This window comes from Arvicola amphibius, chromosome 5, assembly GCF_903992535.2.
Source record: "Arvicola amphibius chromosome 5, mArvAmp1.2, whole genome shotgun sequence".
Taxonomy (NCBI): Eukaryota; Metazoa; Chordata; class Mammalia; order Rodentia; family Cricetidae; genus Arvicola; species Arvicola amphibius.
Window position 1 is genome coordinate 81385944 of NC_052051.1, and position 21433 is coordinate 81407376.

Consider the following 21433-nt stretch of genomic DNA (forward strand, 5'->3'; position numbering starts at 1 on the left):
GCCTCCACAGTAACTCCAGCAGGGCCTTGGCTGGGAACTTAGCACTGGGGCTCACAGAACCCCAGGTGGTAACCTCATGGTAAAGACATTTTGCAAGTGGCTCTAAACTGCATCCCCCTCCTGGCTCTAGGCTGCCTATCCTCAGCCCCACAGGGCAGTGAGTCAGGACAGGCAGGCCCAGGAAGCCTGGGCTGTTTGGACCACATTCAGAATACAAGCCAAAGTCCTAGCTTGGTTAGCTAATTAAGAAATCCATTTCTCATGTAGCAGCCCTGGGGCCATTCCTACCCCAGGGCTTTTGCTTTTGCTGCTGCCCTGCCTTGAAGACAACCCCATCCAGATGCATGCAGGCCACTCCTGAGATTCCTGAGGGTCTTTGTCTGGCTTCCAACTAATAGCACCCTCTCTTACTTTCAGTCCATCCTGAGGTGCACATGGCCCAGGGCTGCTTGGCAGTTGCCCAAGGAGTGTGAGTCCATATCTGAACAAGGTTGATTTGCTCCTGCTGCTGTCTAACAAGGCCAAATGTCGTTGTTTGCAAATTGGATTCAAAATTCCCTGGAAAGAAAGAGCAACCTTTTGGGTCTGACTTCCCATGCAAATACTTTCCCATGCAAGGAAACAAAAAGCATTGATTTGGCACCTGCTGTGTTTGGTCCCCAGTGGTTAAGAGGATGAAGTAGAGAGTTAGTCTTTTTCTGGGTCTTCTTGATGGACGTGGTGCTGAGACCCAAGTCCCTGCTCAGAACCATGGTGTAGTGGGGCGGCTGATGCCTCGGGGTGGAGGATGGCTGCAGGTAGAAGGAACTTTCTGGACATAAGGGACCATTCTGAAGGACAGGCCCACCAGGTGAGAGGTTTGAGGAAGCTGAATGCCGCAGTGTGGCACCCAACTGAGTGACTTGTAAGCCACTGTAGCCTTCTCCCTCTTAGCTGCACACTCAAACAGCCCACAGGGGGATTCTTCAGTAACTGTCTCTGTGGCCCAGGATCTGTGAAGAGACCTGCAGGCAACCTACTGCAAGTAGCGTGAACTTGGATGAGGTTGAAGAACCTTCCTGGGCTCAGCGTGGCTTCTTGTAAATAGGACCCTTTACCAAACTTTTGGGGAGTATGTAATGTAAATCTCTGGCCCTGTGGCAGAAAAGAGAGCCCTATGAGAGACTCCAGGTTGTAGCCGCAGCTCAGGCAAGCCAGGTTATTTCAAGGAGACCCCACTGTTTCTTTCTGGGCCTCTGACCATCACAGCCTTTCTCTGAGGGGTTGAGGGTTCTTGGCAGGTTTTGGCCACTGCCTTTACACCCAGGCCCACCAGGTTCCTCTCTGAACGATGCTGGCAGTGGAGGCAGCTTGGAGGAGAAATCTTCCCTCCTCAGTCACTGTGGCCTACCTTGCTCTATCCCAGCTTCAAACCCAGTGCCTAAGCTGGCCCATTTGACAATTGTCATGGATTCATGGTTTTGGAGCAGAGACGAGGAAAAGGCATTACTGGGGTGAGAAAAGGATACAGGGATTAATGGCCTGGTTTCTAGTCACACTAGGGGTACATTCCATGTAGGTGACACTAGCCTGGGCACCCACTCTGTCCCTACTCCCATCGTCAAAATGCAGGTGGTGAAAGGAGTCAGTAGTTGGCATTTTCTGCCAGGGCCTGGCACCCGGCCGAGGGCCTGAGCACCTCTAGTTCCCAGCCCTTCTGCAGTCACCTACTATGCCTACTTTGATTGAGGGTGGTGGCTATGAGCTTCACCAGGCCTTTCCTGTACTCCTGCAGCCTTTCCGGGCCTGCACAGTGACTGCCTTAATTTTCACGCGCAGCAGGAAAATAGGTTTTTAGCGCCCCCTGCTGGCAAAGTCAGGTCATGTCTGGGTGGTTGGAGGTGGAGCCCCAAAGGGAGGCTCCCAGTCAGCAGTTTCTGGCAGGTTGTTGTCCAGAAGGGATTTTTCTCAAGGAAACTCTTCTTTCTGCTGTCAGCATTCATCAAGGGCATACAATTGTTTGAGTTTAAGGTTATAATCTTCACACCTTAATCAATATAATATAGGATAAAATATAATATAAATCAAGTGTTAGACAAGCATCCCTTTGTGCCTTGGAACCATAGAACAGAGACACGTACAGCTCAGAACCCAGATGACTGCCATAAAGCACCCACCCACCCACCCACCCACTCACCCACTCACCCACCCACTCACCCACCCACCCACCCTCTCACTCACTCACCCACCCACTCACTCATCAATTTACTCACGAGGTATCAGCTTCCATTATCAAGATGAATCTTGAGACAATCAACTTTGGAAAAAGAAAAGTTTTATTTCCATGCATGGTTTTGAAGATTAAGTCCGTGGTCTTGGCCCTGTTACTATTGGGATAATAGCAAGCAGCATATCATACTGAGAGCATCTGGTGAAGAGAACCCGGAGCGAAAGTTCCCAGCACAGGCATGGCCAACAGCGCCAGTCTTGGAACCAAGCATTCAGGTCGCTCTTCTTCGTCTGACCCAGAGCAACGAAGAAAGCAACCGAAGCAGCTTTCCCTGTGCAGTCTTTATTTTAGATCCAGGAGCTGCAAAGAAATGACACACAGAAATGAGTCAGGGTTGTTGATTGTTTACAAGAAAGTAATGCTACTTCAGAAGATGGAAGGCGAATGAAGCAGGAAAGCTGTTGTGTGTGAGGAAGGGTGGGCTGCAGCAATCTAGTCCTGGGACAATAGATATGTAGCCAATAGATATGTTTTTGAGATCGGGTCTCACTGTGTAAACCAGGCTGCTCTTGAACTCAAGGTCACCCACCTGCTTCTGCTTCCCAAGAGCTGGGATTAGATGTGTCTGCCTCAACTGGCTCGTTTTTATTTTAGCCTGAGAACAGGGACCTGGGTGTTCTGGGAGGATGGGCTACTTTGGGTCCACTCCTGTTCCTGGACTGTCAAGGCCAGCTCTGGACCAGCTGAGATGCCTTCACACATCCCCATCTGCCCTGTTGGGTGTGTGTGTGTGTGTGTGTGTGTGTCTGTGTGTGTGTGTGTCCCAGACATCCCTCTTGGGCTTTGCTGTGCAGTGGTCCTCCTTGCCTGGCTGAGCTTCAGCCTGTTCTCACATTATGGCCCTCTCAGAAATGGGGAGGAAGCATAGGCTCATTTGTGCTTTAGACAGGCCCCTCTTGCCTGGTGGCTCTCAATAGTTGGTAAGCACTCAATTCACCCAGTGTCTAGCCGGTGTACACAGGCTCTGGCTCTGGCCTCCTTCAAAGGTTCTCACAGCTTGGGAACTCTTCAGGTGATGCCAATACTCTTTAGATTTGATTCAGCCTGATGCTCCATGGAGCCAGTTCTCTGTGACAATGTCAAGACCATTTAGGTCATAGGAACCTCCTGGGAAGAGCTTTCTAGAAGGGAACGGATGGATTGTAGTACTCTTGAATGCTTAAAAGAGAGAGAGCAGGCTGTCCCTGAATGGCTACCTCAGCAGGCCTGGAGTTTTGGACTGCACAGAAATGAGTGAGAGGAGAAGAAAGGGTTAGCCGGGTGGGATGATGTCAGCTCTGGGGGTGGAGAAGCTTTGGGCCAGAGGCTCCTGGAGCTTAAAAGGTAATGAAGCTTATGATCAGCTGGCTTCGACCTAACATTGTAACACAACATTGTCTATAAAGTTGGGGCTTGAGAACTGGGCAGCCGAGCTACAGAAGGAAAGCAATAGCTATCACAGTCTTTTATATTTTGGCTTTACATTGGGTCACATCCATAATTGTGCTGGGGTACATAGGGCACAACTTCAGGTCGACATGGCTGGTTCCTTCCATGACAAATGCATCAGTTCTCTCCTTTGAGCCACTGGTTTCTAATATATAAAGTGAGACTTATGGAACCAACTCAAAGGGTGGACCAGGAGAAGACTAGGAGATCCCTACAGTGGCGCTGAGCCTATTTCTGGCTTCCCATGGTCTCTTTCCCACTCCTCTGCTCAAGACTGATCTTCCCTGGAACTCACAGAGGAAGGCTGTCCTATCGGCAGCAGCCTGTCTGATTCTGATACTATTTTAGCTGTCACTGAAGATGAATGTAGATCGGAAGGTAGGTGACAGCAGGCTAGGGACACTGAATTCAAATTAGAGCTGAAGAGTTTGGAGGAGGAGACTGATGAACCCCAATACTAACAGTTTAAGGCTAGCCTTTAGTGGTGCTCTTTCTTTGTCCTACAGCATCATTTACAATAGACGTCTCCCACCAGAAAGTGAAAAGATCTCCCAAGCTCTTGGGTAGGTAGAATTAACATGGTAAAAATGGCAATCTTACCAAAAGCAATCTACAGAGTCAATGCAATACCCATCAAAATTCTAACAAAAGTCTTTACAGACCTTGAAAGGACAGTACTCAACGTCATATGGAAAAGCAAAAAATCAAGGATAGCCAAACAATTCTGTACAATAAAAGAACTTCTGTAGGCATCACAATCCCTGACTTCAAACTCCACTACAGAGCTACAGTACTGAAAATAGCCTCGTATTGGCATAAGAACAGACAGGAGGACCAATGGAACTGAATTGAAGACCCGGTTATAAATCCACACACCTTCAGACACCTGATTTTTTACAAAGGAGCAAAAAATATCAAATGGAAAAAAGAAAGCATATTTAACAAATGGTGCTGGCATAACAGGATATCAACATGTAGAAGAATGAAAATAGATCTATATCTATCACCATGTACAAAATTCAAGTCTAAATGGATCAAAGACTTCAACATAAAGCCAACCACACTGAACCTCATAGAAGAGAAAGTGGGAAGAATACTTGAATGCGTTGGCACAGGAGACCACTTCCTAAATATAACCTCAGTATCACAGACACTGAGAGAAACAATTAAGAAATGGGACCTCCTGAAACTGAAAAGTTTCTGTAAAGCAAAGGACATGGTCAACAAGACAAAATGACAGCCTACAGAATGGGAAAAGATCTTCACCAATCCACACCGGACAGAGATCTGATCTCCAAAATATACAAAGAACTCAAGAAACTGGTCATCAAAAAACAAATAATCCAATTTAAAAAATGGAGTACAGACCTAAATAGAGAACTCTCAAAAGAGGAATATAAAATGGCTGAAAGACACTTAAGGAAATGATCAAAATCCTTAGTCATCAAAGAAATGCAAATCAAAACAACGCTGAGATTCCATCTTACACATGTAAGAATGGCCAAGATCAAAAACACTGATGACAATTTATGCTGGAGAGGTTGTGGGGGTAAAGAGAACACTCCTGCATTGCTGGTGGGAATGCAAGCTGGTACAATCCCTTTGAATGTCAGTGTGATGATTTTTTTAGAAAATTAGGAAACAACCTTCCTCAAGACCTAGCAATACCACTTTAGAGTATATATCCAAAAGATGCTCAATCATACCACAAGGACATGTGCTCAACTATGTTCATAGCAGCATTGTTTGTCATAGCCAGAACCTTGAAACAATCTAAATGTCCCTCAGTTGAAGAACGGATAAGGAAAATGTGGTACATTTACACAATGGAGTACTACACAGCAGAAAAAAATAATGACATCTTGAAATTTGCAGGCAAATGGATGGAGCTAGGAAACATCATTTTGAGTGAGGTAACCCAGACCCAGAAAGACAATTATCACATATACTCACTCATAGGTGGTTTTTAAACATGAAGCAAAGACAACCAGCCTACGAATCACAATCCCAGAAAATTTAGACAACAATGAGGCTCCTAAGAGAGACTTACATAGATCTAATCTACATGGGAAGTAGAAAGTAGAAAAAGACAAGATCTCCTGAGTAAATTGGGAGCATGGGGGCCATGGGAGAGGGTAAAAGAGGAGGGGAGAGGCAGGGAGGGGAGCAGAGAAAAATGTATAGCTCAATAAAATCAATTTAAAAAGGGGAGAAATAAAAAAAACAATAGATGTCTTCTGTATAAATGTCTTGGCAGAGTTCCGAACTTCTAAGTACCCTAGTGACCTCAGCCGGTATTCACTTTTCTTCTTAAAAACCACTTTTCCAGAAGAATGCATTTCTCTGTGGGTGTACTCTGTGTGTGTGTAAAAGGCAGAGGTTGATGATGAGTGTCCTCCTCGATGGCTCTCCCCCTGAGTTTTCTTTTTAAAATAGGATCTCTTACAGAACCCAGAGCTTTGTTTTGGCTAGACTGGCTGGCCCGAGAGCACGCTGGGCAGAGTGTGCAGCTCTTTAGAGCACTGACCCTATGCATCTGCAGAAGAAGCGACAAGGTTTACACCTGTGTGGAGAGGGTTGTTACTGCTTGGAAAAAGCTGCAAAGGGTGGAAGGGGCCTAGCCTAATTTTTTGTGTGGAGACAATGGTTTTAAAGACTGGCGGCTGACAGACCCAGGGCGTCTCAACTTCTGAGGTTTGCTTTGCTGGTTCTTTGAGGTGTTAAGAAGGTAATTCTTGATCATTTCTGGTGTTCTGACATGGTTTCATAAGCATCATTAGTCACATGTTCAGTGAGTGTAGTCCTGGCAGCTTGGTAGGAATGACGATTCTTGGTTTTTACCCCAACACTCATTAAATCAAAGTCCCAGTGCTTGGCTTCACTCTCTGAGGCCTATGCCACATCCACAGGTGATTCAGATAGATTCAGATGCAGCTTGAACATCTGCATCCTGGCTAGGAAAAGCAGAAAGGAAAGCCTACAGCAGCCGTCATAGCATTAATAGGAAACCATGTGAGGTCAGGAATAGGGAGGGATATCTGGTCTGACTATCTTGGTGGAGCGTAGGGAAACAAGCAAAAGCAAAGGTATATGTTCTAGAACAGGGTTTGGCAACCCTTGTCTACAAAGGTCCAGGTAATAACTAGTTGAAGCTTTGGGGGCTGGAGAGATGGCTTGGTGCAGGAGAATTGTCTGTAATCTGTCAATCATGTTTTAAATAAATGCTGATTGGCCAGGCAGGAGGAAAAACCAGACAGGAAGTAGAAATGATGTAATGAGAACAGGAGAACTCTGGGAAGGAGAAAGTTGATTCCTCCCACTCCTGCCCAGACCACTGAAGCAGCAGGATATGATCTGCAACCACTGAAAAAGGTACTGAGCTACATGGCTAACATAGATCAAAAAAATGGGTTAATTAAGATGTGAAAGTTGCCAGTGAGAGGTTAGAGCTAATGAACCAATCAGCTTTATAACTTAAAAAGATCTCTGTGTTATTTCTTTGGGGCTTGCTGACTGTGGGGTACCAGGCGGGACAGAAAACCAAACAAGCAGGCCTGGCCCCCCTCATATTATATTGGCTCAGCAGCTTAGAGCACTTGCTGCCCTTCCAGAGGACTAGGTTTTGGTCTTAGCACTTACATATTGTCTCACAACAATCTGTGACTTCCGTTCCAGGATATCCAATGCCCTCTTTTGGCCTCCATGGGCCCTGCATGCATGTAATACAACATACAGCACGCAAAACACCCATTCATGTATAAAGACATACAATATTTTAAAAAATCATTTCAGTAACTAGTTGAAACTCCTAGGGCCATAGGGCCTCCACCACAGCTGTTCAACTCTGCCATTTGCAAAAGCAATCACAGTGAATCCACAACTAAACAAAACCGCCCTGGCTGTGTTCTAATAACGTGTGTTTTCACTTTTAAAAATGTAACTTTGTATGTGTGCAGATCTGTTACCGTATGTGCATGTGAAGGCTGGAGTCTAGGTGTAGCTCATCTTGCTGGCCAGCAAACTCTTGTCTCTGCCTCCCCAGTGATGGGATGGCAGGCACACCCAGCTTTTTAACACGTTCTGGGGACTGAACTCAGATCAGTTCACCATCTGAACCATCTTCCCAGTCTCTGATCACCTGTTACCTATAAAAACAGGCAAGAGGCCAGATTTGACCCTGGCAATCATATATGGATCAGTGGGATGATTTACTTGGTGCTGGGATTAGAAAGCAAAGCCCCCTCCCTTCTCATTAGAACCAGATACAGCAGGTTCTGTTTGGAGCACAAGAAGAATCTGGGAAACACAAAGCCCCCTTTTTTCCTAAAGGCCTTGCTGTGCTTGCTCAGGACACATTCTGACGGCATCTGAGTAGAATGCTCCAGTCGCTGAGCCTGGGATACTTACACATGTTCTTGACTTTCTGAGCCATTTAGAGCCTAAGCCCAGAACAGAGAGGAGGGAGGAGCCAGTGATGAATTTGAGAATCAGTTTTGTCTTCAACCATGCTAGGACCTCCAAGGAAAACTGTCTTGTTTTCTGTGCTTAATCTTTCTCTGTAGGTTCTAGCCAGGCTGCTGAGGCCCATACAAGTGCTCAAGGCAGGGAGCAGAGAAGTCCTCCACAAGGAAGGTCTTCTGAGTGCTTCAGAGGAAGACGTTGAAGCTGCAGCAGATCCTGATGGACCATTTCTTTAAGATGACTAGCCAGCGGGTGCAGAGCCTCTCACCAGAAGACCAGCAAAGCCCACAAACCTCCTGGAAGTGGATAAAGAGGATGGGCTTCTTAATGTCCTGGATGGCCAGCCTCATATGGGCTGAGGCTACAAAGGAACTGAAGTTCAAAGAACCCCTCCCTCGCTCGGACCCTAGATGTGACATCAAAGCTGGGCAGCAAGCCCTGTCATCTTGGCAGCCTGACCTACCCGGTCCCAGGCTGGGTGGTTTTGAAGCTGCCTTTGTCAGCCAGGTCCTGTCCAAACGTGGTACTGACATCTATGATCTTTACTGCGCCAGCTTCCAGAGCTATGAGGCCTATCAGAGAGACAAATACCACAAAGAAGAAAACCCTATGGTAAGATGTGGGCATCCTTAGGAGCCTCAGTCATTGGAGCTTACTGAGTCCTGTGCCAAATATTGTATGCCTGCCTCTCTTTGTGATGCAAAGAATAATAGTGTAGTCACCTACATAAGCTGATAATGCTCCAGACGCTGGAGGACTGGGGGTTCTGAGTCCCTTCATTCCTACCACCTTTCCCCTAACCTCGGCATTTATATTCCAGCAGCCACCGTCCCCTCCCTGGTAAATGAGCCTGCCTTCATGAAACGAAACACCGTGACAGGTATAGGCAGCCATGGAGGACAGGTGTTTATTCTATTTTCAAGTGCATGGAAGGGATGCCATTCTCAGGTGATCCTGACGCAGCCAGACAATATGATGGTGCCTGTGGCCCTCCTTGAGGGGTGGGAAACATGCACAGAAGCTAAAAGGAGGGAAGCGCTCGGTGTGGTTTGGAAGGCTGACCTCTGTGCCCGAATAGAGACCATGAGTACTGTGATGAGAAGTGTGGGCACAGCTGGACAGGTAATAAACGTGCCCTTAGGGCAGCAAGCAGCCAGCAAAAGGATTTTAGCCAAGGAGATTGACAGCAGCTCTCCACGCAGAGGGCAGATGATGGCTGTCATCATGCCTTCCCTTTCTGTGCCCTGTCTAAGCTTAGTATGGCCAGCCTGTGACCATCTCCTTTTCTAGGGACTGAATCGGATACTTCTGTTAGACTACGAGGGCTGCATCTCCTCCAGTTGCCTGGAGGGCCCTTCCGTGTGGTAGCAGAGATGGGTGCAGGCAGGGCTTGTGACTGATAAAGGCTCCAGGCTCTGGGTATGGCAGGAGAGATTCTACCTGCCACCCAGGTCATATGTCTGGTAGATTGTCAACTTTTCTTCTTTTCATTCTTTTGATCAAATCGAATGTTTTTCTCAAGACTTAAGGCAGCTCACAGGAAACAATGAGTCTAACACCTGCCATAGAGGAGTTCAGGGGTTGTTACATGGCGCAAATCGAACTACCCTGATTTGTCTATTGGAACAGGAGGGGACTGGATAGCTGCACAATTTTAGGTTCTTGGTAATATTTCTGACACTTAACACTGCTCGACACCGATTCAACTACCTTGTGACACACTGACATCTTCCCTTGTCTACGACGGCAATTTCTTGGCATGCCCAGAGGAGTCCATCTAGGATGGAGCAAGAAGACTGACTCAGATTCCTTCTGCTTCCAGGGCTTCATCAACCTTGGTACCAGCGAGAACAAGCTTTGCCTTGACCTGATAAAAGAAAGGGTAAGCCATGTTCTAGACTTTGCTGCGACTCAAACCCTCTGGGCCTGGTTCCCTGATCTATACCTCGGCTTGTGGCAGGTTCAAGGGGAAAACATAGATATTTGTGGGATGTCAGAGACACTGCTTCTGGACAACACCCCTAAGATCCTGGTCTGGCTGACTGTCCAGGCGTCTGGTCTGGCAGGTATGCAGTGAGCAGCCTGCCCAAAGAGCTTTGGTTAAGGAGGCTGCCCAACACTTGCCATTCAAACTGGTAGGTATCTATGGCAAAGCTAGCCTTGATTCATGAAGGAGCACACAGCGTGTATCCTCATTCCTTTACTGGGAGATATGTAACTTTAGGGCAGTGATCTGTGCATCAATGAGAAACAAAATAAGGTCCCACTTGACTTCCCTGGACTTCCTGTCTTCATGTTCTATTTGTCAACAGCTGAGTCAGAGTGACATGAACCAAATTGAAGAGGATCTCTTGCAGTACTCCGACTGGCAAGGACAGCCCTTGTAAGTGATTTTCAGAACTATGGTCTCTTGGTACACAGGCATCTTTAACCATCTATTGGAGATATATAAATCTCCTACATACACAAACACACATACATACATATATACATATACATATACACATATATCCAATATATAGCTGACATGTATATATCATCTCCAATATATATCATATTATAAGTATATATAGCATATATTATATATATATCCAACATATATATGCAATTAGGTATATATAATCATTGAAGAAACTTGGTGCAGCAAGGCTTGCCTTCAGCTTTCTATACAGCTGAGGATGACGTTTACTCTGATCCTTCCACCTTCACATCCTGAGTGTGGGGATTATAGGTGTGTACCATCATGCCTGGTTTTACTGTGGTGCTGAGGATGGAATCCAGGGTTTCGTGCACGCACTCTAGGCAAGCATCTGAAGTCAAGCACCCCTGAGGCATACTCACTTCCCTCAAATGCACCATATTTAAGACTGACTACCTTCCTCTATCTTTGGCTAATAACTTCCCGGAAAGCCCTAGCAGGCATGTCTAGCTTGAGTGCACGATAGTTGTGAATGCAACCTAACATAAAATTGTTAAAACTCACTTAAAACATTGAAAATTGTTGGCTGATTTTTAAAAAATATTTGATTTCACAGTTCTAGTTAAACTGTAGATAATGATGTTGCATTTGACATTAAAAGGTTGGATTTGCTTAAGAACAAAGCCTCTTGGCGGTGGTCTAATCTCGCAGAAATAGCATCCGTCCCTTCAACCCTGGCCTCTCCTACCTCTCAGCATCTGTGTGACCCTGGAGAGGTGACATCTTTAGTCTGTATCTCTGTATGATGAAGTTGGCTTGGATAACAAACATCTCATTAATGTTGGATACTGTGTCCTTTAAAAAGAGTGTCACCTAGATTCTGAATGAGGAAGGGCACCTGGGAACTAAATGGTCTCTTTGGGTCTGTCTGCAGCCTTCGGAAAGAGCTGGCCAGCTTCTTGACCTGCTACTGCCGGGCACCTACACCCCTTGATCCAGAAAATGTGAGTGGGTATAGTGGAGGGCTGTGCTCTGTGTTTCCCTCTGAGTTATCTATAGAATGCAAAGAGAACCCGCAGAGCGGCAGGGCACAGGAAAAGGCAGCTAAAAGAGGTCCCTTGGGAAGTCCAGTTACCAAGGACCCTGGGGAGGTGCAGCTAACGGAGGCCACTGGGACCCGCCCTTTGGGAGAGGAGAGGCACATGGAGAGCGGATACCCTACTTACACAGGTACTGACTGGCCCTCTTGGACCTTTGTCCTCAGGTGGTGGTTCTAAATGGCTGCTCCTCAGTCTTTTCTTCACTGGCCATGGTTCTTTGTGACCCAGGTGGTAAGTCAGCAGGTTCAGCTTGCCTTCCTGGTCTGTAGACAGGAACACCTAGGCATTCGCCTTGGAAGAGAAGGTTGTGTTGACTCGAGGTCTTTTCCACAAGTGTAGGACATCTGTCCTGCCAAGGATATTTTTGTGTCATTTCTGTGAAATCAAGGGAGTTAATTTAAGTCATGTAGTACTGAAGAGATGTGACAGTTCTCCAATAGGTTATCTCGATGAAAAGATCCACGAGTTCAAGAGAATGGGAAGGGAAAGACATGAAATCCCCCAGGTCCAGTGCCAGGAACCTTTCTTTTCCATGGCCCTTGACCTTTAATGTCTGGCCTGGCACAGACAAGTTTTTTCTTCAGTTTACTGGTAAGGACAGCTGCTCAGTCAGGAATGTGCTTGTCACTCATGCACAAGGACCTGAGTTTGATCCCTGGAACCCACATAGAAAAACTGGGGCATGGTGGCACGTGCTTGTAATCCCAAGGCTGTAGAAGCAGAGATGAGCAGGTCCCTAAAGATGCTTGCCAGCCAGCCTAGCTCTAGGTCAATAAGGAGCCACTATCTTTATAAACAGAGTATATTGTTCCAGAGGAAGGAATCTGGGGTTAACCTTTGATCCTCACATGTGCATGCACACAGGTGCACATGTACCTACACAGACACCTGCCCCTCAACACAAAGACTTTTGTCATGGGAAGTGCCTTGCTTGATTCGCACCTTGGACTCTGAGCTCTTCACTGCAGTCATCCCTCACAGCCTCCTTCAGTGTGCTTGCAACAGGAAACTGGAGTTTGTGCCCCAAATAATGTGTATAAAAATGGAACAAGGTTTTTTTTTTAAGATTTATTTATTTATTATGTGTACAACATTCCTTCCATGTATGCCTGCAGGCCAGAAGAGGGCACCAGATCTCATTATAGATGGCTGTGAGCCACCATGTAGTTGCTGGTAATTGAACTCAGAACCTCTGGAAGAGCAGCCAGTGCTCTTAACCACTGAACCATCTCTCCACCCCCCCATAGATCAAGTTTTTAATGAAGCTTGGTCACAAGGATGGCAGAAGGGATTGTTGCCCTGGCTCTCGTGCTAGGAGCCTCGGTGCTCATCTTGATCGCCGGACAACTTTGTCCCTTGTACTCCTAGATGCCTTTCTGATCCCCACACCATGCTACAGTGGCTTCGCCTTCAGCTCCTGCCTTTATTCGAAAGTCGAACTTATTCCTGTCTACTTGGAAAGCCAGGTCAGAATGGGGCCTCTTCCCTGCTCAGCCCACTTGGCAATGGAATGTTGTAGGTCCCCTTGGGAGACAGAGGGGCCTATTCTCTAAGCAAAGCCGGGAGTGGGGTGATGCCATGGTGACGAAGGCATGTGGACCCACACCCTGGCTTGAAGGCCAGGGACTGTATGGGGCTTGAGGGCTGAGAAACCAGGCTCAGGAACAATCATCTCTCCACTGCACGTGTCTTCCAGGCTGACTCGTCTTTTTCCCATCTCACCATGGATACGCTGGAGCTTACCCTGACTCAGGCTAAGATGAAGGTAAGGACAGGGGAGTCTTAATTTCAGGGTGGTCACCATTGGCCCTAAAAAGTCTGAGTAGTAAGACTTAGATACTAGATGAGAAAGAGAATAGTAATTCTAAGTACCTGACTTCAGTGTAGCAGTAAGTCCCACCCACAGAAACTTCCAGAACACTTTCTTTTCCCCTTTGCCAGTAGCATGGCGCTACTTCCATGAGATCCTGGACTTTATCAGATGTCCCATGTTAGGTGTCCCAAGCCATAAAGGATGCTTGGTGGAATTTGGGGTAGTTGTAAAGGGTATGTATTCACTCTTGTGTTTGGGTTTCTTCTCAGGCAAAAAAGGTCAAAGGCCTTGTGCTAGTCAACCCCCAGAATCCTCTGGGTGAGGTCTACACTCGATTGATGCTGAAAGAATACCTGGCCTTTGCCAAGAAGTATGTGTTCCTTTCCATCACTTGGAGGCATTAGAAGCAGGAGTAACTTACCCAAGGTTACCCATTCTGCAATATGCTTTGCAGAGTCCAAGAAAGACCACGAAATGGAGGAGAAAGGGACCTCGTGTTCCCCATTTTGTTTAACTATTTCCTCTCCAGCGTTTCCCCCTGCAGACTCTTCCCTAGCTGCCAGAGTGTGCTTTGATGCTTTTCCACTCACCACAGCAGACACGCTTTACCCTTGTATCTGCTCCCAAACCACCTGGGCTGCAGCACTGAAAATGGCAGATGCTCAAAGACAGCTCACTGCCAAGAGCATGATAGCAACAGTTGCCTCTGCAGTACCCCTGATAGGACAGATACCTGTTTTCTAGAAACAGCACTCAGAATTCATGACTAACCCAAACTAGCCAGCAGGGGGGAGGGAGGGAGGGAGGGAGAGAGGGAGAGAGACAGAGAGAGAGAGAGAGAGAGAGAGAGAGAGAGAGAGAGAGAGAGAGAGAGAGAGAGAGAGAGAGAGAGAGAGAGAGAATATGCAGGAGGCTGCTATCAAGAGCTCAGTGGAGCTGTGTACAAATCCCAGCGGCCTCGGGTGCTTTCCTGTTGCTGTCACAAAGCAGCCTGTAAAAAGTAGCGGAAGGAAGAAGGATCATCTGGCCTCATGGCTTATGGGTACAGCTCATCGTGGCAAGGAAGCCATGTTGACAGGGGAGTCAGGCAGCTGGTTATGTAGGGATGCCTGGATGCAGGGAGCAAGGGCTGTTCTGCTCCGCTAGCAGACCCCCTCTTTTGGAAGTTGAGGACTCAATACCAGAAAATGGGACTGCCCACCTCAGGGTGGGTCTTCCTACCACAGTTAGCCTAAACAGGGTAATCCCTCACAGGGAGTCTAGAGGCTGGGCTCCTAAGTCATTCCTGAAGTTCACAATGTGTCCACCATCACATTGCCTGAGCTCTGGCACCCTACTAGGTTGAAGCACCTGGCTTCCATCTTAGAACATCAATTCTATCTGGTAACTGGGGTGACGGTGCTGTGTCAGGGTGTTGAGAACTGAGGGTGTGAGTATTGCTCAAATCCCACTTGGTGCTGTGCCTTCTACACCCTAGGAGGCAGCTGTTCACTGTCACTGATGTAAACATCTGGGAAGCTTTCCTCTCCTCCCATCCTATGTTTGATATTCAAAGGCTTAGATGTGATATGATATCTCATAGGTTGCCTTCCCTCTGTGTGCCACCAGCCAGAGACAAAGGTCCCTGGTGTGCCTCGTCTTTGTATATTATAATGCCCCTTGGGAAATATAGCAAGCTACTGTGGTAACAGGTGTATATGTTCTGTATCCAAAAGCAGGAAAGAGAGTGAGTCAGCATTACAGAGGGATCTGGTCTTGCAGGGATCTGGTCTTGCACACATTTAGTCCCAGCACCCAGGAGGCAGAGGCAGGCGGATCTCTGTGAGTTCCAGTTCAGCCTGATCTACAAGAGCTAGTCCCAGGTCAGCCTGGTATACATAGAGAGAAACCCTGTTTTGAAAAACAAACAAAAAGTCCTGAAACAAAAACAATTACAGAGAGAGGTGAGCTGGTGGCTCAGTGGGTAAAGATACCTGCTACCAAGTCTGAGAAACTGAGTTTGATCCCCAGGGCCTACATGGTGGGAGTACTGAACTGATTCCAACAAGTTCTCTGCCTCCACCCATGGACCGTGTGCACACATACACACACACACACACACACACACACACACACACACACACACACACACACTAAAATGTAATCTTAAAAACTGCAGGCATAAACTAGGTCTATTTTTTTCTCTCACCCAACTGCAGGTACAACCTACATGTGATCATAGATGAGATTTACATGCTGTCCGTGTTTGATGCATCCATCACATTCCACAGTGTTCTGAATATAAAGCAGTAAGTTTGTCCCCTGTAGTGTTGGGAGCAAGAGCCATGAGGTTTCTGCTTTGTGAGGTGATTTCATGAAGTAGGGCTTGCCTGAGTTTGCTGGGGAAAGAGTCAAATGCCAATGGAGAGTGTGTTCTCGCCCTCCCCAATACTGAGTCCAAATGCCATCCTGTGTTTAAGTGAATGCTAGAGCTAGGCAGGAAGAATATCGTTATAGGTCAAGGGGTGGCATGTCAATTGGTACAGTGCCTGGCGTGCAAGCGTGAGAATATGAGTTTGAATCCCAGAACCTATACAGGTTGTCTAGCATGGCAACCTGAGTGTGTTGCTTTGGAGGTGGGGGAGGGGCTAAGAGGCAGATCTGGAGCTCACAGGCCAGACAGTCTGGTTAAATTGAGGAACGTCAGCTTCAGTGAGAGACTTTGTCTGTGTTGGGAGTAGTGGAGGAGGTAGAAAGTGATCTAGAAAGACATCCAGGTTTAACTTGTGGTTTTCACACCTATATGCATGCATGCACGCACACGCGCGCACACACGTACATATGTACACATCAATGAAAGCCACATAGCATCTTGCTGTATTTCTCAGCCTGGCCTCAATCCCTTTGATTCTCCTATCTCCACTTCCTGGGTGCTGGGAATATACCTATGTTCCATCATGCCCAACTTGAATTTGGAGAGGCAGGCTAAAATTTGACCATGAGGATAGATTTCATCACAAGGGCATACCTGCTAGAAGGAACGGATTCACCGAAGGCAATGAGAGAGAGGTGAGTATGGAGCCGATGCCTGGAAGGACAGCTGCCAAGGATGTGGCTTTGGACCAGAGTAGCAGAGCCACAGTCAGGCCGAGGGTCCTGGACTTCAGAGGACACTTGAATACTGCTCCATGTGGGCTTTTCAGGGGCACCTTGTGTTTCCCTCTAGCTTAGCTACCCCCGTCTCTTGAAATTGGGCACATTAGACCCTGTCTAGGAAGAAACTAAAGTCCACTCTCTCCTTCCCATCAGAAGTCATTTATCCATCCTTTAACCATTTCCTCTAACCTCAGTTTTGAAATTTCTTTTTCAGCTTGCCTGACCCTAACAAAACCCATATGATCTGGGGCACTAGTAAGGTAAGCCCCAGTCACCTGTCTTAGGAAAGGAAGCCAGGAACAGAAAGCAGGAGAAACTGGATGTTCCTTCCCCAACTTCTCTTCCTCCAGGATTTTGGCATATCTGGCTTCCGCTTTGGTGTTCTCTACACTCACAACAAGGAGGTAGCCTCTGCCATGAGAGCTTTTGGCTACCTCCACGGTGTCTCTGGCATTACACAGTTCAAGCTGTGCCAACTGCTCCAGGACAGAGGTACTGAGCAGGACTCTAGGATAGCATCTTGCTGGACTTCATGGCTGGGAGGTGGGGGAATTGCTGGGTTTTCTGGGGTCTCTACCATATACTTGATACACTTAAGGATCTGTTCACTATCTGAAGTTAAACCGAGGAGATGTGCGGTTTGCAGGAGGGGAGGATGCAGCTCAGAAAGTGAGTGCATGGGTGTGGATAGAAGATGGAGAGCCTTTTCCAAACCAGACTGGGATTTGATTCTGAAAGTCTAGCAGTTTTTGCTCTGCTTTGAAAAGCACCTCTTGTGGATAGCTTCCTAAGACCTGAAGATAAGAACTCAGATGTCAGCCAGTCAATCTTGCTTTTACCCTTGGAGACAGGGTCTCAGTAGGTAGCCTTGGCCTGGAACTCACCCCTAGCGCCCCCCTTGCCTATGCTCCCCTAGTGATTAAAGCATGTCCCACCACACCCAGCAGAGATCAGTGTATGTCTCCTCTTGAACCTACTTGCCTCTGGCAAACATTTTATGACTTTTCCAATATGGATTAAAATAAATTTCCAGGGTTTACAAAGGAGAACGGGGTTTGGAGAAAGTTGATTGGCTAGATCTATGGCCTGTAGATTCTCCAGGGACCTCAAGAGAATGCTGGACCTGAGAGACCTTCCCCTTTTTGTTTTGTTTTTGTTTTTCGAGACAGGGTTTCTCTGTGTCTCCATGGCTGTCCTAGAACTCACTTTGCAGACCAGGCTGGCCTCAAACTCACAGAGAGGTGGATGCCTGCCTCTGCCTCCCAAGTGCTGGGATTAAAGTTTCCACCATCCCTATCCAGCTGAGACTTTCACCTTTAATTCTATGGCTCAAACGTAGAAAAGACACTCTCTCTTTAAGTTCATGTAACAGATGGCCAGACTATATTGAAACAAACTAATGTCACTAGACAGATAGAAGCAAACATTTTTGGGTGGGAAAAGAAGCAGAAAGGGGAAGCTTAACTGGCTGTTTACCCTCCGCGGTGCCATCCTCTTTTATATGTGGAGAAACCAGATCTCAGCCCCTTGAATGCTGGTTCTCAACCTTAGATGTACCCAAGGATTAACTTGAAACTGCATCCTCAAAGATTTTCACTTAGATGCTTTGGAAGCAGAATGTAGGCATGAGGCTGAAGCGACAGCTCAGTGGTTAAGAGCACATACTGCTCTTCTTGATGACCTTAGTGCTGTCTCCGCACCTACAGCAGCCAGCTTACAACCTCCTGTGACTCCCATTTCCGGGAGATGCCTCCACAAGCACCCATGCACACGTGCTCAGACTGGCGCACACACATGATTAAAGCTTTGGTTTTTGAGACAGGGTTTCTCTGTGTAGGCCTGGCTGTCCTGGAACTCACTCTGTAGAACAGGTTGGCCTTGAACTCAGAGATCCACCTGCCTCTGCCTCCCAAGTGCTAGGATTATAGGAATGTGCCACCAGCATCTGGCATAATTAAAACTTTTTTTGAAGAATAATGTGGACATAAATGTCTTCTACAACCTCCTCAGGTCCCTTTTCTTATACTGTCAGTTCTGAGAACAGTGGGGCATCACAGAATAGCTGGGTTCCTCCAGTCTGTGTGTGGGGTTCAAGAACAGGAATGGAAACTTTGAGTGCCTACTGACTGGCTCAGATGACAATGGCATCAACCCCCTCGTGGGATGCCCTGGTTACAGGCCTCTGTCAGCTACTCAAAGGGAGCATCCCAGTGGACCATGAAGATGCCCACTGTTCCCTGCAGAGTCCTGTGTGAGACTCTGTGAGGAGGTGTGTGGGTATGGAAATGGCTCACAGCTCACATGGAACCCAGCTAAGGTGTATTTGGGTAGAACCTCCCCACCCCCATCCCGGCAGGTATCTGCTGTAAGATCTGTGATGCTCTTTCTCTACCTGTCCAGAATGGATCGACCAGCTGTACCTGCCTACTAACCACAGCCGGCTCCGGAAGGCTTACCTCTATGTCACTAAGAGGCTGGAGAAGCTGAAGGTCCCCTTTTTCAATGGCGGCTCTGGCCTCTATGTCTGGATCAACTTGAGAGCAGTAAGTTCTGGAAGTGGCAGGTGCTGGTGGGCCAGTCAGCTAGTCTTGTGCTCAGCCTTGCCCCTTTCCCTTTCCCTAGTACCTGAGCCCATGCACGTTTGAGCAAGAGCAGATCCTTTGCCAGTGTTTCCAGGACAACAAGCTGCTGTTATCTAGGGGAAGATCCTACATGTGCAAGGAGCCTGGCTGGTTCCGCCTCATCTTTGCAGAGGACCAACTTCAACTAAAAGTGGGTGAGTGCCGCTGCCCACTTTCCAGGCCTGACATCCAGCAAAGAGGCCTCATCAACTCCTCCTTAACTCATTTGTTCTGTCTTCAATGGCCTCTAGCTTCAGCTCCCCTGAGCACCCTTTTCTATTCTTGGTTATGCCCCTTTGCAAACAGGAAGCAATCCATTCCTCAAGTAGCCATCTCTCCGTGCATCCCACCTTTTGGAAAGCCTGTGTTTTGTGTCTGCTATGTGTTCGAGAGTGCCTTTTGGACCAGAAGCTCCTAAGAAGCGGTTCTCTGCCCCACTGATGCCAGGGCTAGAGTCTAGTGGGTTTGATGGAGAGATGATTGTGGCAGCTCTTGCATGTTATGTTGGAGTCCACACATTCCTCTGGCAGCATGAAGACATATTTATTTGAATAATTATTTATAGCATCTCATTAATTGCCAGACACTTTTCTACCTGCGGAGACTATAGCAGTTATCCACTTAGCCTCATAAAGTGCGTCTTACACCAATATCTTTCCATCTAGTGTGGAAAATAAATGGAGGGAAGGCACACATGGTGATTCACACTTGCAATCCTGACACTTGGGAGGCTGAGACAGGAGGTCTGAGGAGTTAGGGCTAGCCTGGGCCACATGGAGAGACTCTGTATCATAAATAATCAAACTCAGTTGAAGGTTAAGAGACAAATAAGCCACAGCACAGGATTTGACTACTAGGTTCAAAAAGAGCCAGAAGAGAGATAGAACATGTTGGGCTCACCCCAGCACCCATAAACCGGAGGCTCTGGGGGGGTCGTCCACAACCCCGTCTGTCTGGGATCCACCCATAAACCGGAGGCTCTGGGGGGGGGTGATCCACAACCCTGTCTGTCTGGGCTCCACCCATAAACCAGAGGCTCTGGGGGTCGTCCACAATCCCGTCTGTCTGGGCTCCACCAGCACACCGCCGACTCATTCTCTTTCTCTGTCGCCTTTGAATCCTCTAGCTCTGGATCGGTTCTGCCAGGTGCTCAAGGAACACAAAAAGGCCCCGAGACTGAAACAGCTGAAGCCGGCCATCGTGACATAGGCTGCTGGCTTCTAGTCAGCTTGCAGTCATATGCTCAGGGGTCCCTGACATTAGCCTCTTGCTCAGAGGCTGGAGAGTAACTGGTGCTGCTGTACTGTCCGACCTCACTCATCAAGCCCCCTAAGCTGGTGTGTGTCTTTTTTAGAAGCCTTGGCTCTTCTAGTCTTTGCTAGTAGCTATTGTGAATGCAAAAATGATGTCTTTACTGTGATGGGAGTGGGAGGGCCTAAGGAGTCCTGGTGGGGTAAAGGAAATTCCCTGGACTCCTTTTAGATGGCTTTATTTTATATTCAGCATTTAATAAATATCATTCTTTATTCTCTCCAGTTCTTTATTTCTGGTTTACATTCCTTTTTGGTGATTCTTTTGTCCTAAGTTCTTTGGAAAGCTCAAATGTGAAGAAAACTGTTGGGGGAGATCTGGGGTGGTAGCTGAGATAAGAATACTTTGCTCTGCAAGCATTTGGACCTAAGTTCAAATCCTCAGCACCCTGTGTAAAATCATGGCCATGGCTTCGAGTCCCCGTATCCTCAGCCCTGGATGGTGGGGCACAGACAGGTGGACCATAATATCTCACTAGCAATCGAGTCTAGCCAAAATGGCAAGAAATCCTGTCTAAATGCAAGAAGGTTGAAACTTTGGGGGAAGATCTCAAGATCCTACTCTGACTTTTACATGTGTACAAGTAGAAACACACACACACACATACACTGGAACACATGCATACCCCCACATGAATACATAATCTGTAGTACTGTCTGAGAGAAGGGAAGAAGAGACTCATAGCTGGATGCTGAAGGAGCACTAAGTGTTGACTGTACCATCTTTATATGCTATGTAACAGCCCTGGAATTCGCTTTGTCCAGGTTGGCCTCGAACTCACAGAGATCCGCTTGCCTTTGCCTCCCAAGTGCTAGGATTAAAGTCGTGTGTCACCACCGCCCAGCTAGGATGAATCTTGGAATCTTCGTTGTTCAG

General features: G+C 47.3%; 1 protein-coding gene across 1 annotated transcript; it reads left to right on the plus strand.

Annotated features, from left to right (window-relative positions):
* The first annotated feature begins 787 nt into the window (after nucleotides 1-787).
* Accsl (1-aminocyclopropane-1-carboxylate synthase homolog (inactive) like) lies at nucleotides 788-20455 on the plus strand. The gene is given in 15 exon segments (XM_042055148.1): nucleotides 788-850; nucleotides 8303-8770; nucleotides 9981-10040; nucleotides 10471-10541; nucleotides 11512-11581; nucleotides 11842-11908; nucleotides 13046-13143; nucleotides 13374-13442; nucleotides 13760-13860; nucleotides 15689-15778; nucleotides 16840-16885; nucleotides 16976-17117; nucleotides 19026-19168; nucleotides 19248-19401; nucleotides 20373-20455. Coding segments are annotated over 15 exon segments (1725 nt in total).
* Nucleotides 20456-21433: the final 978 nt, after the last annotated feature.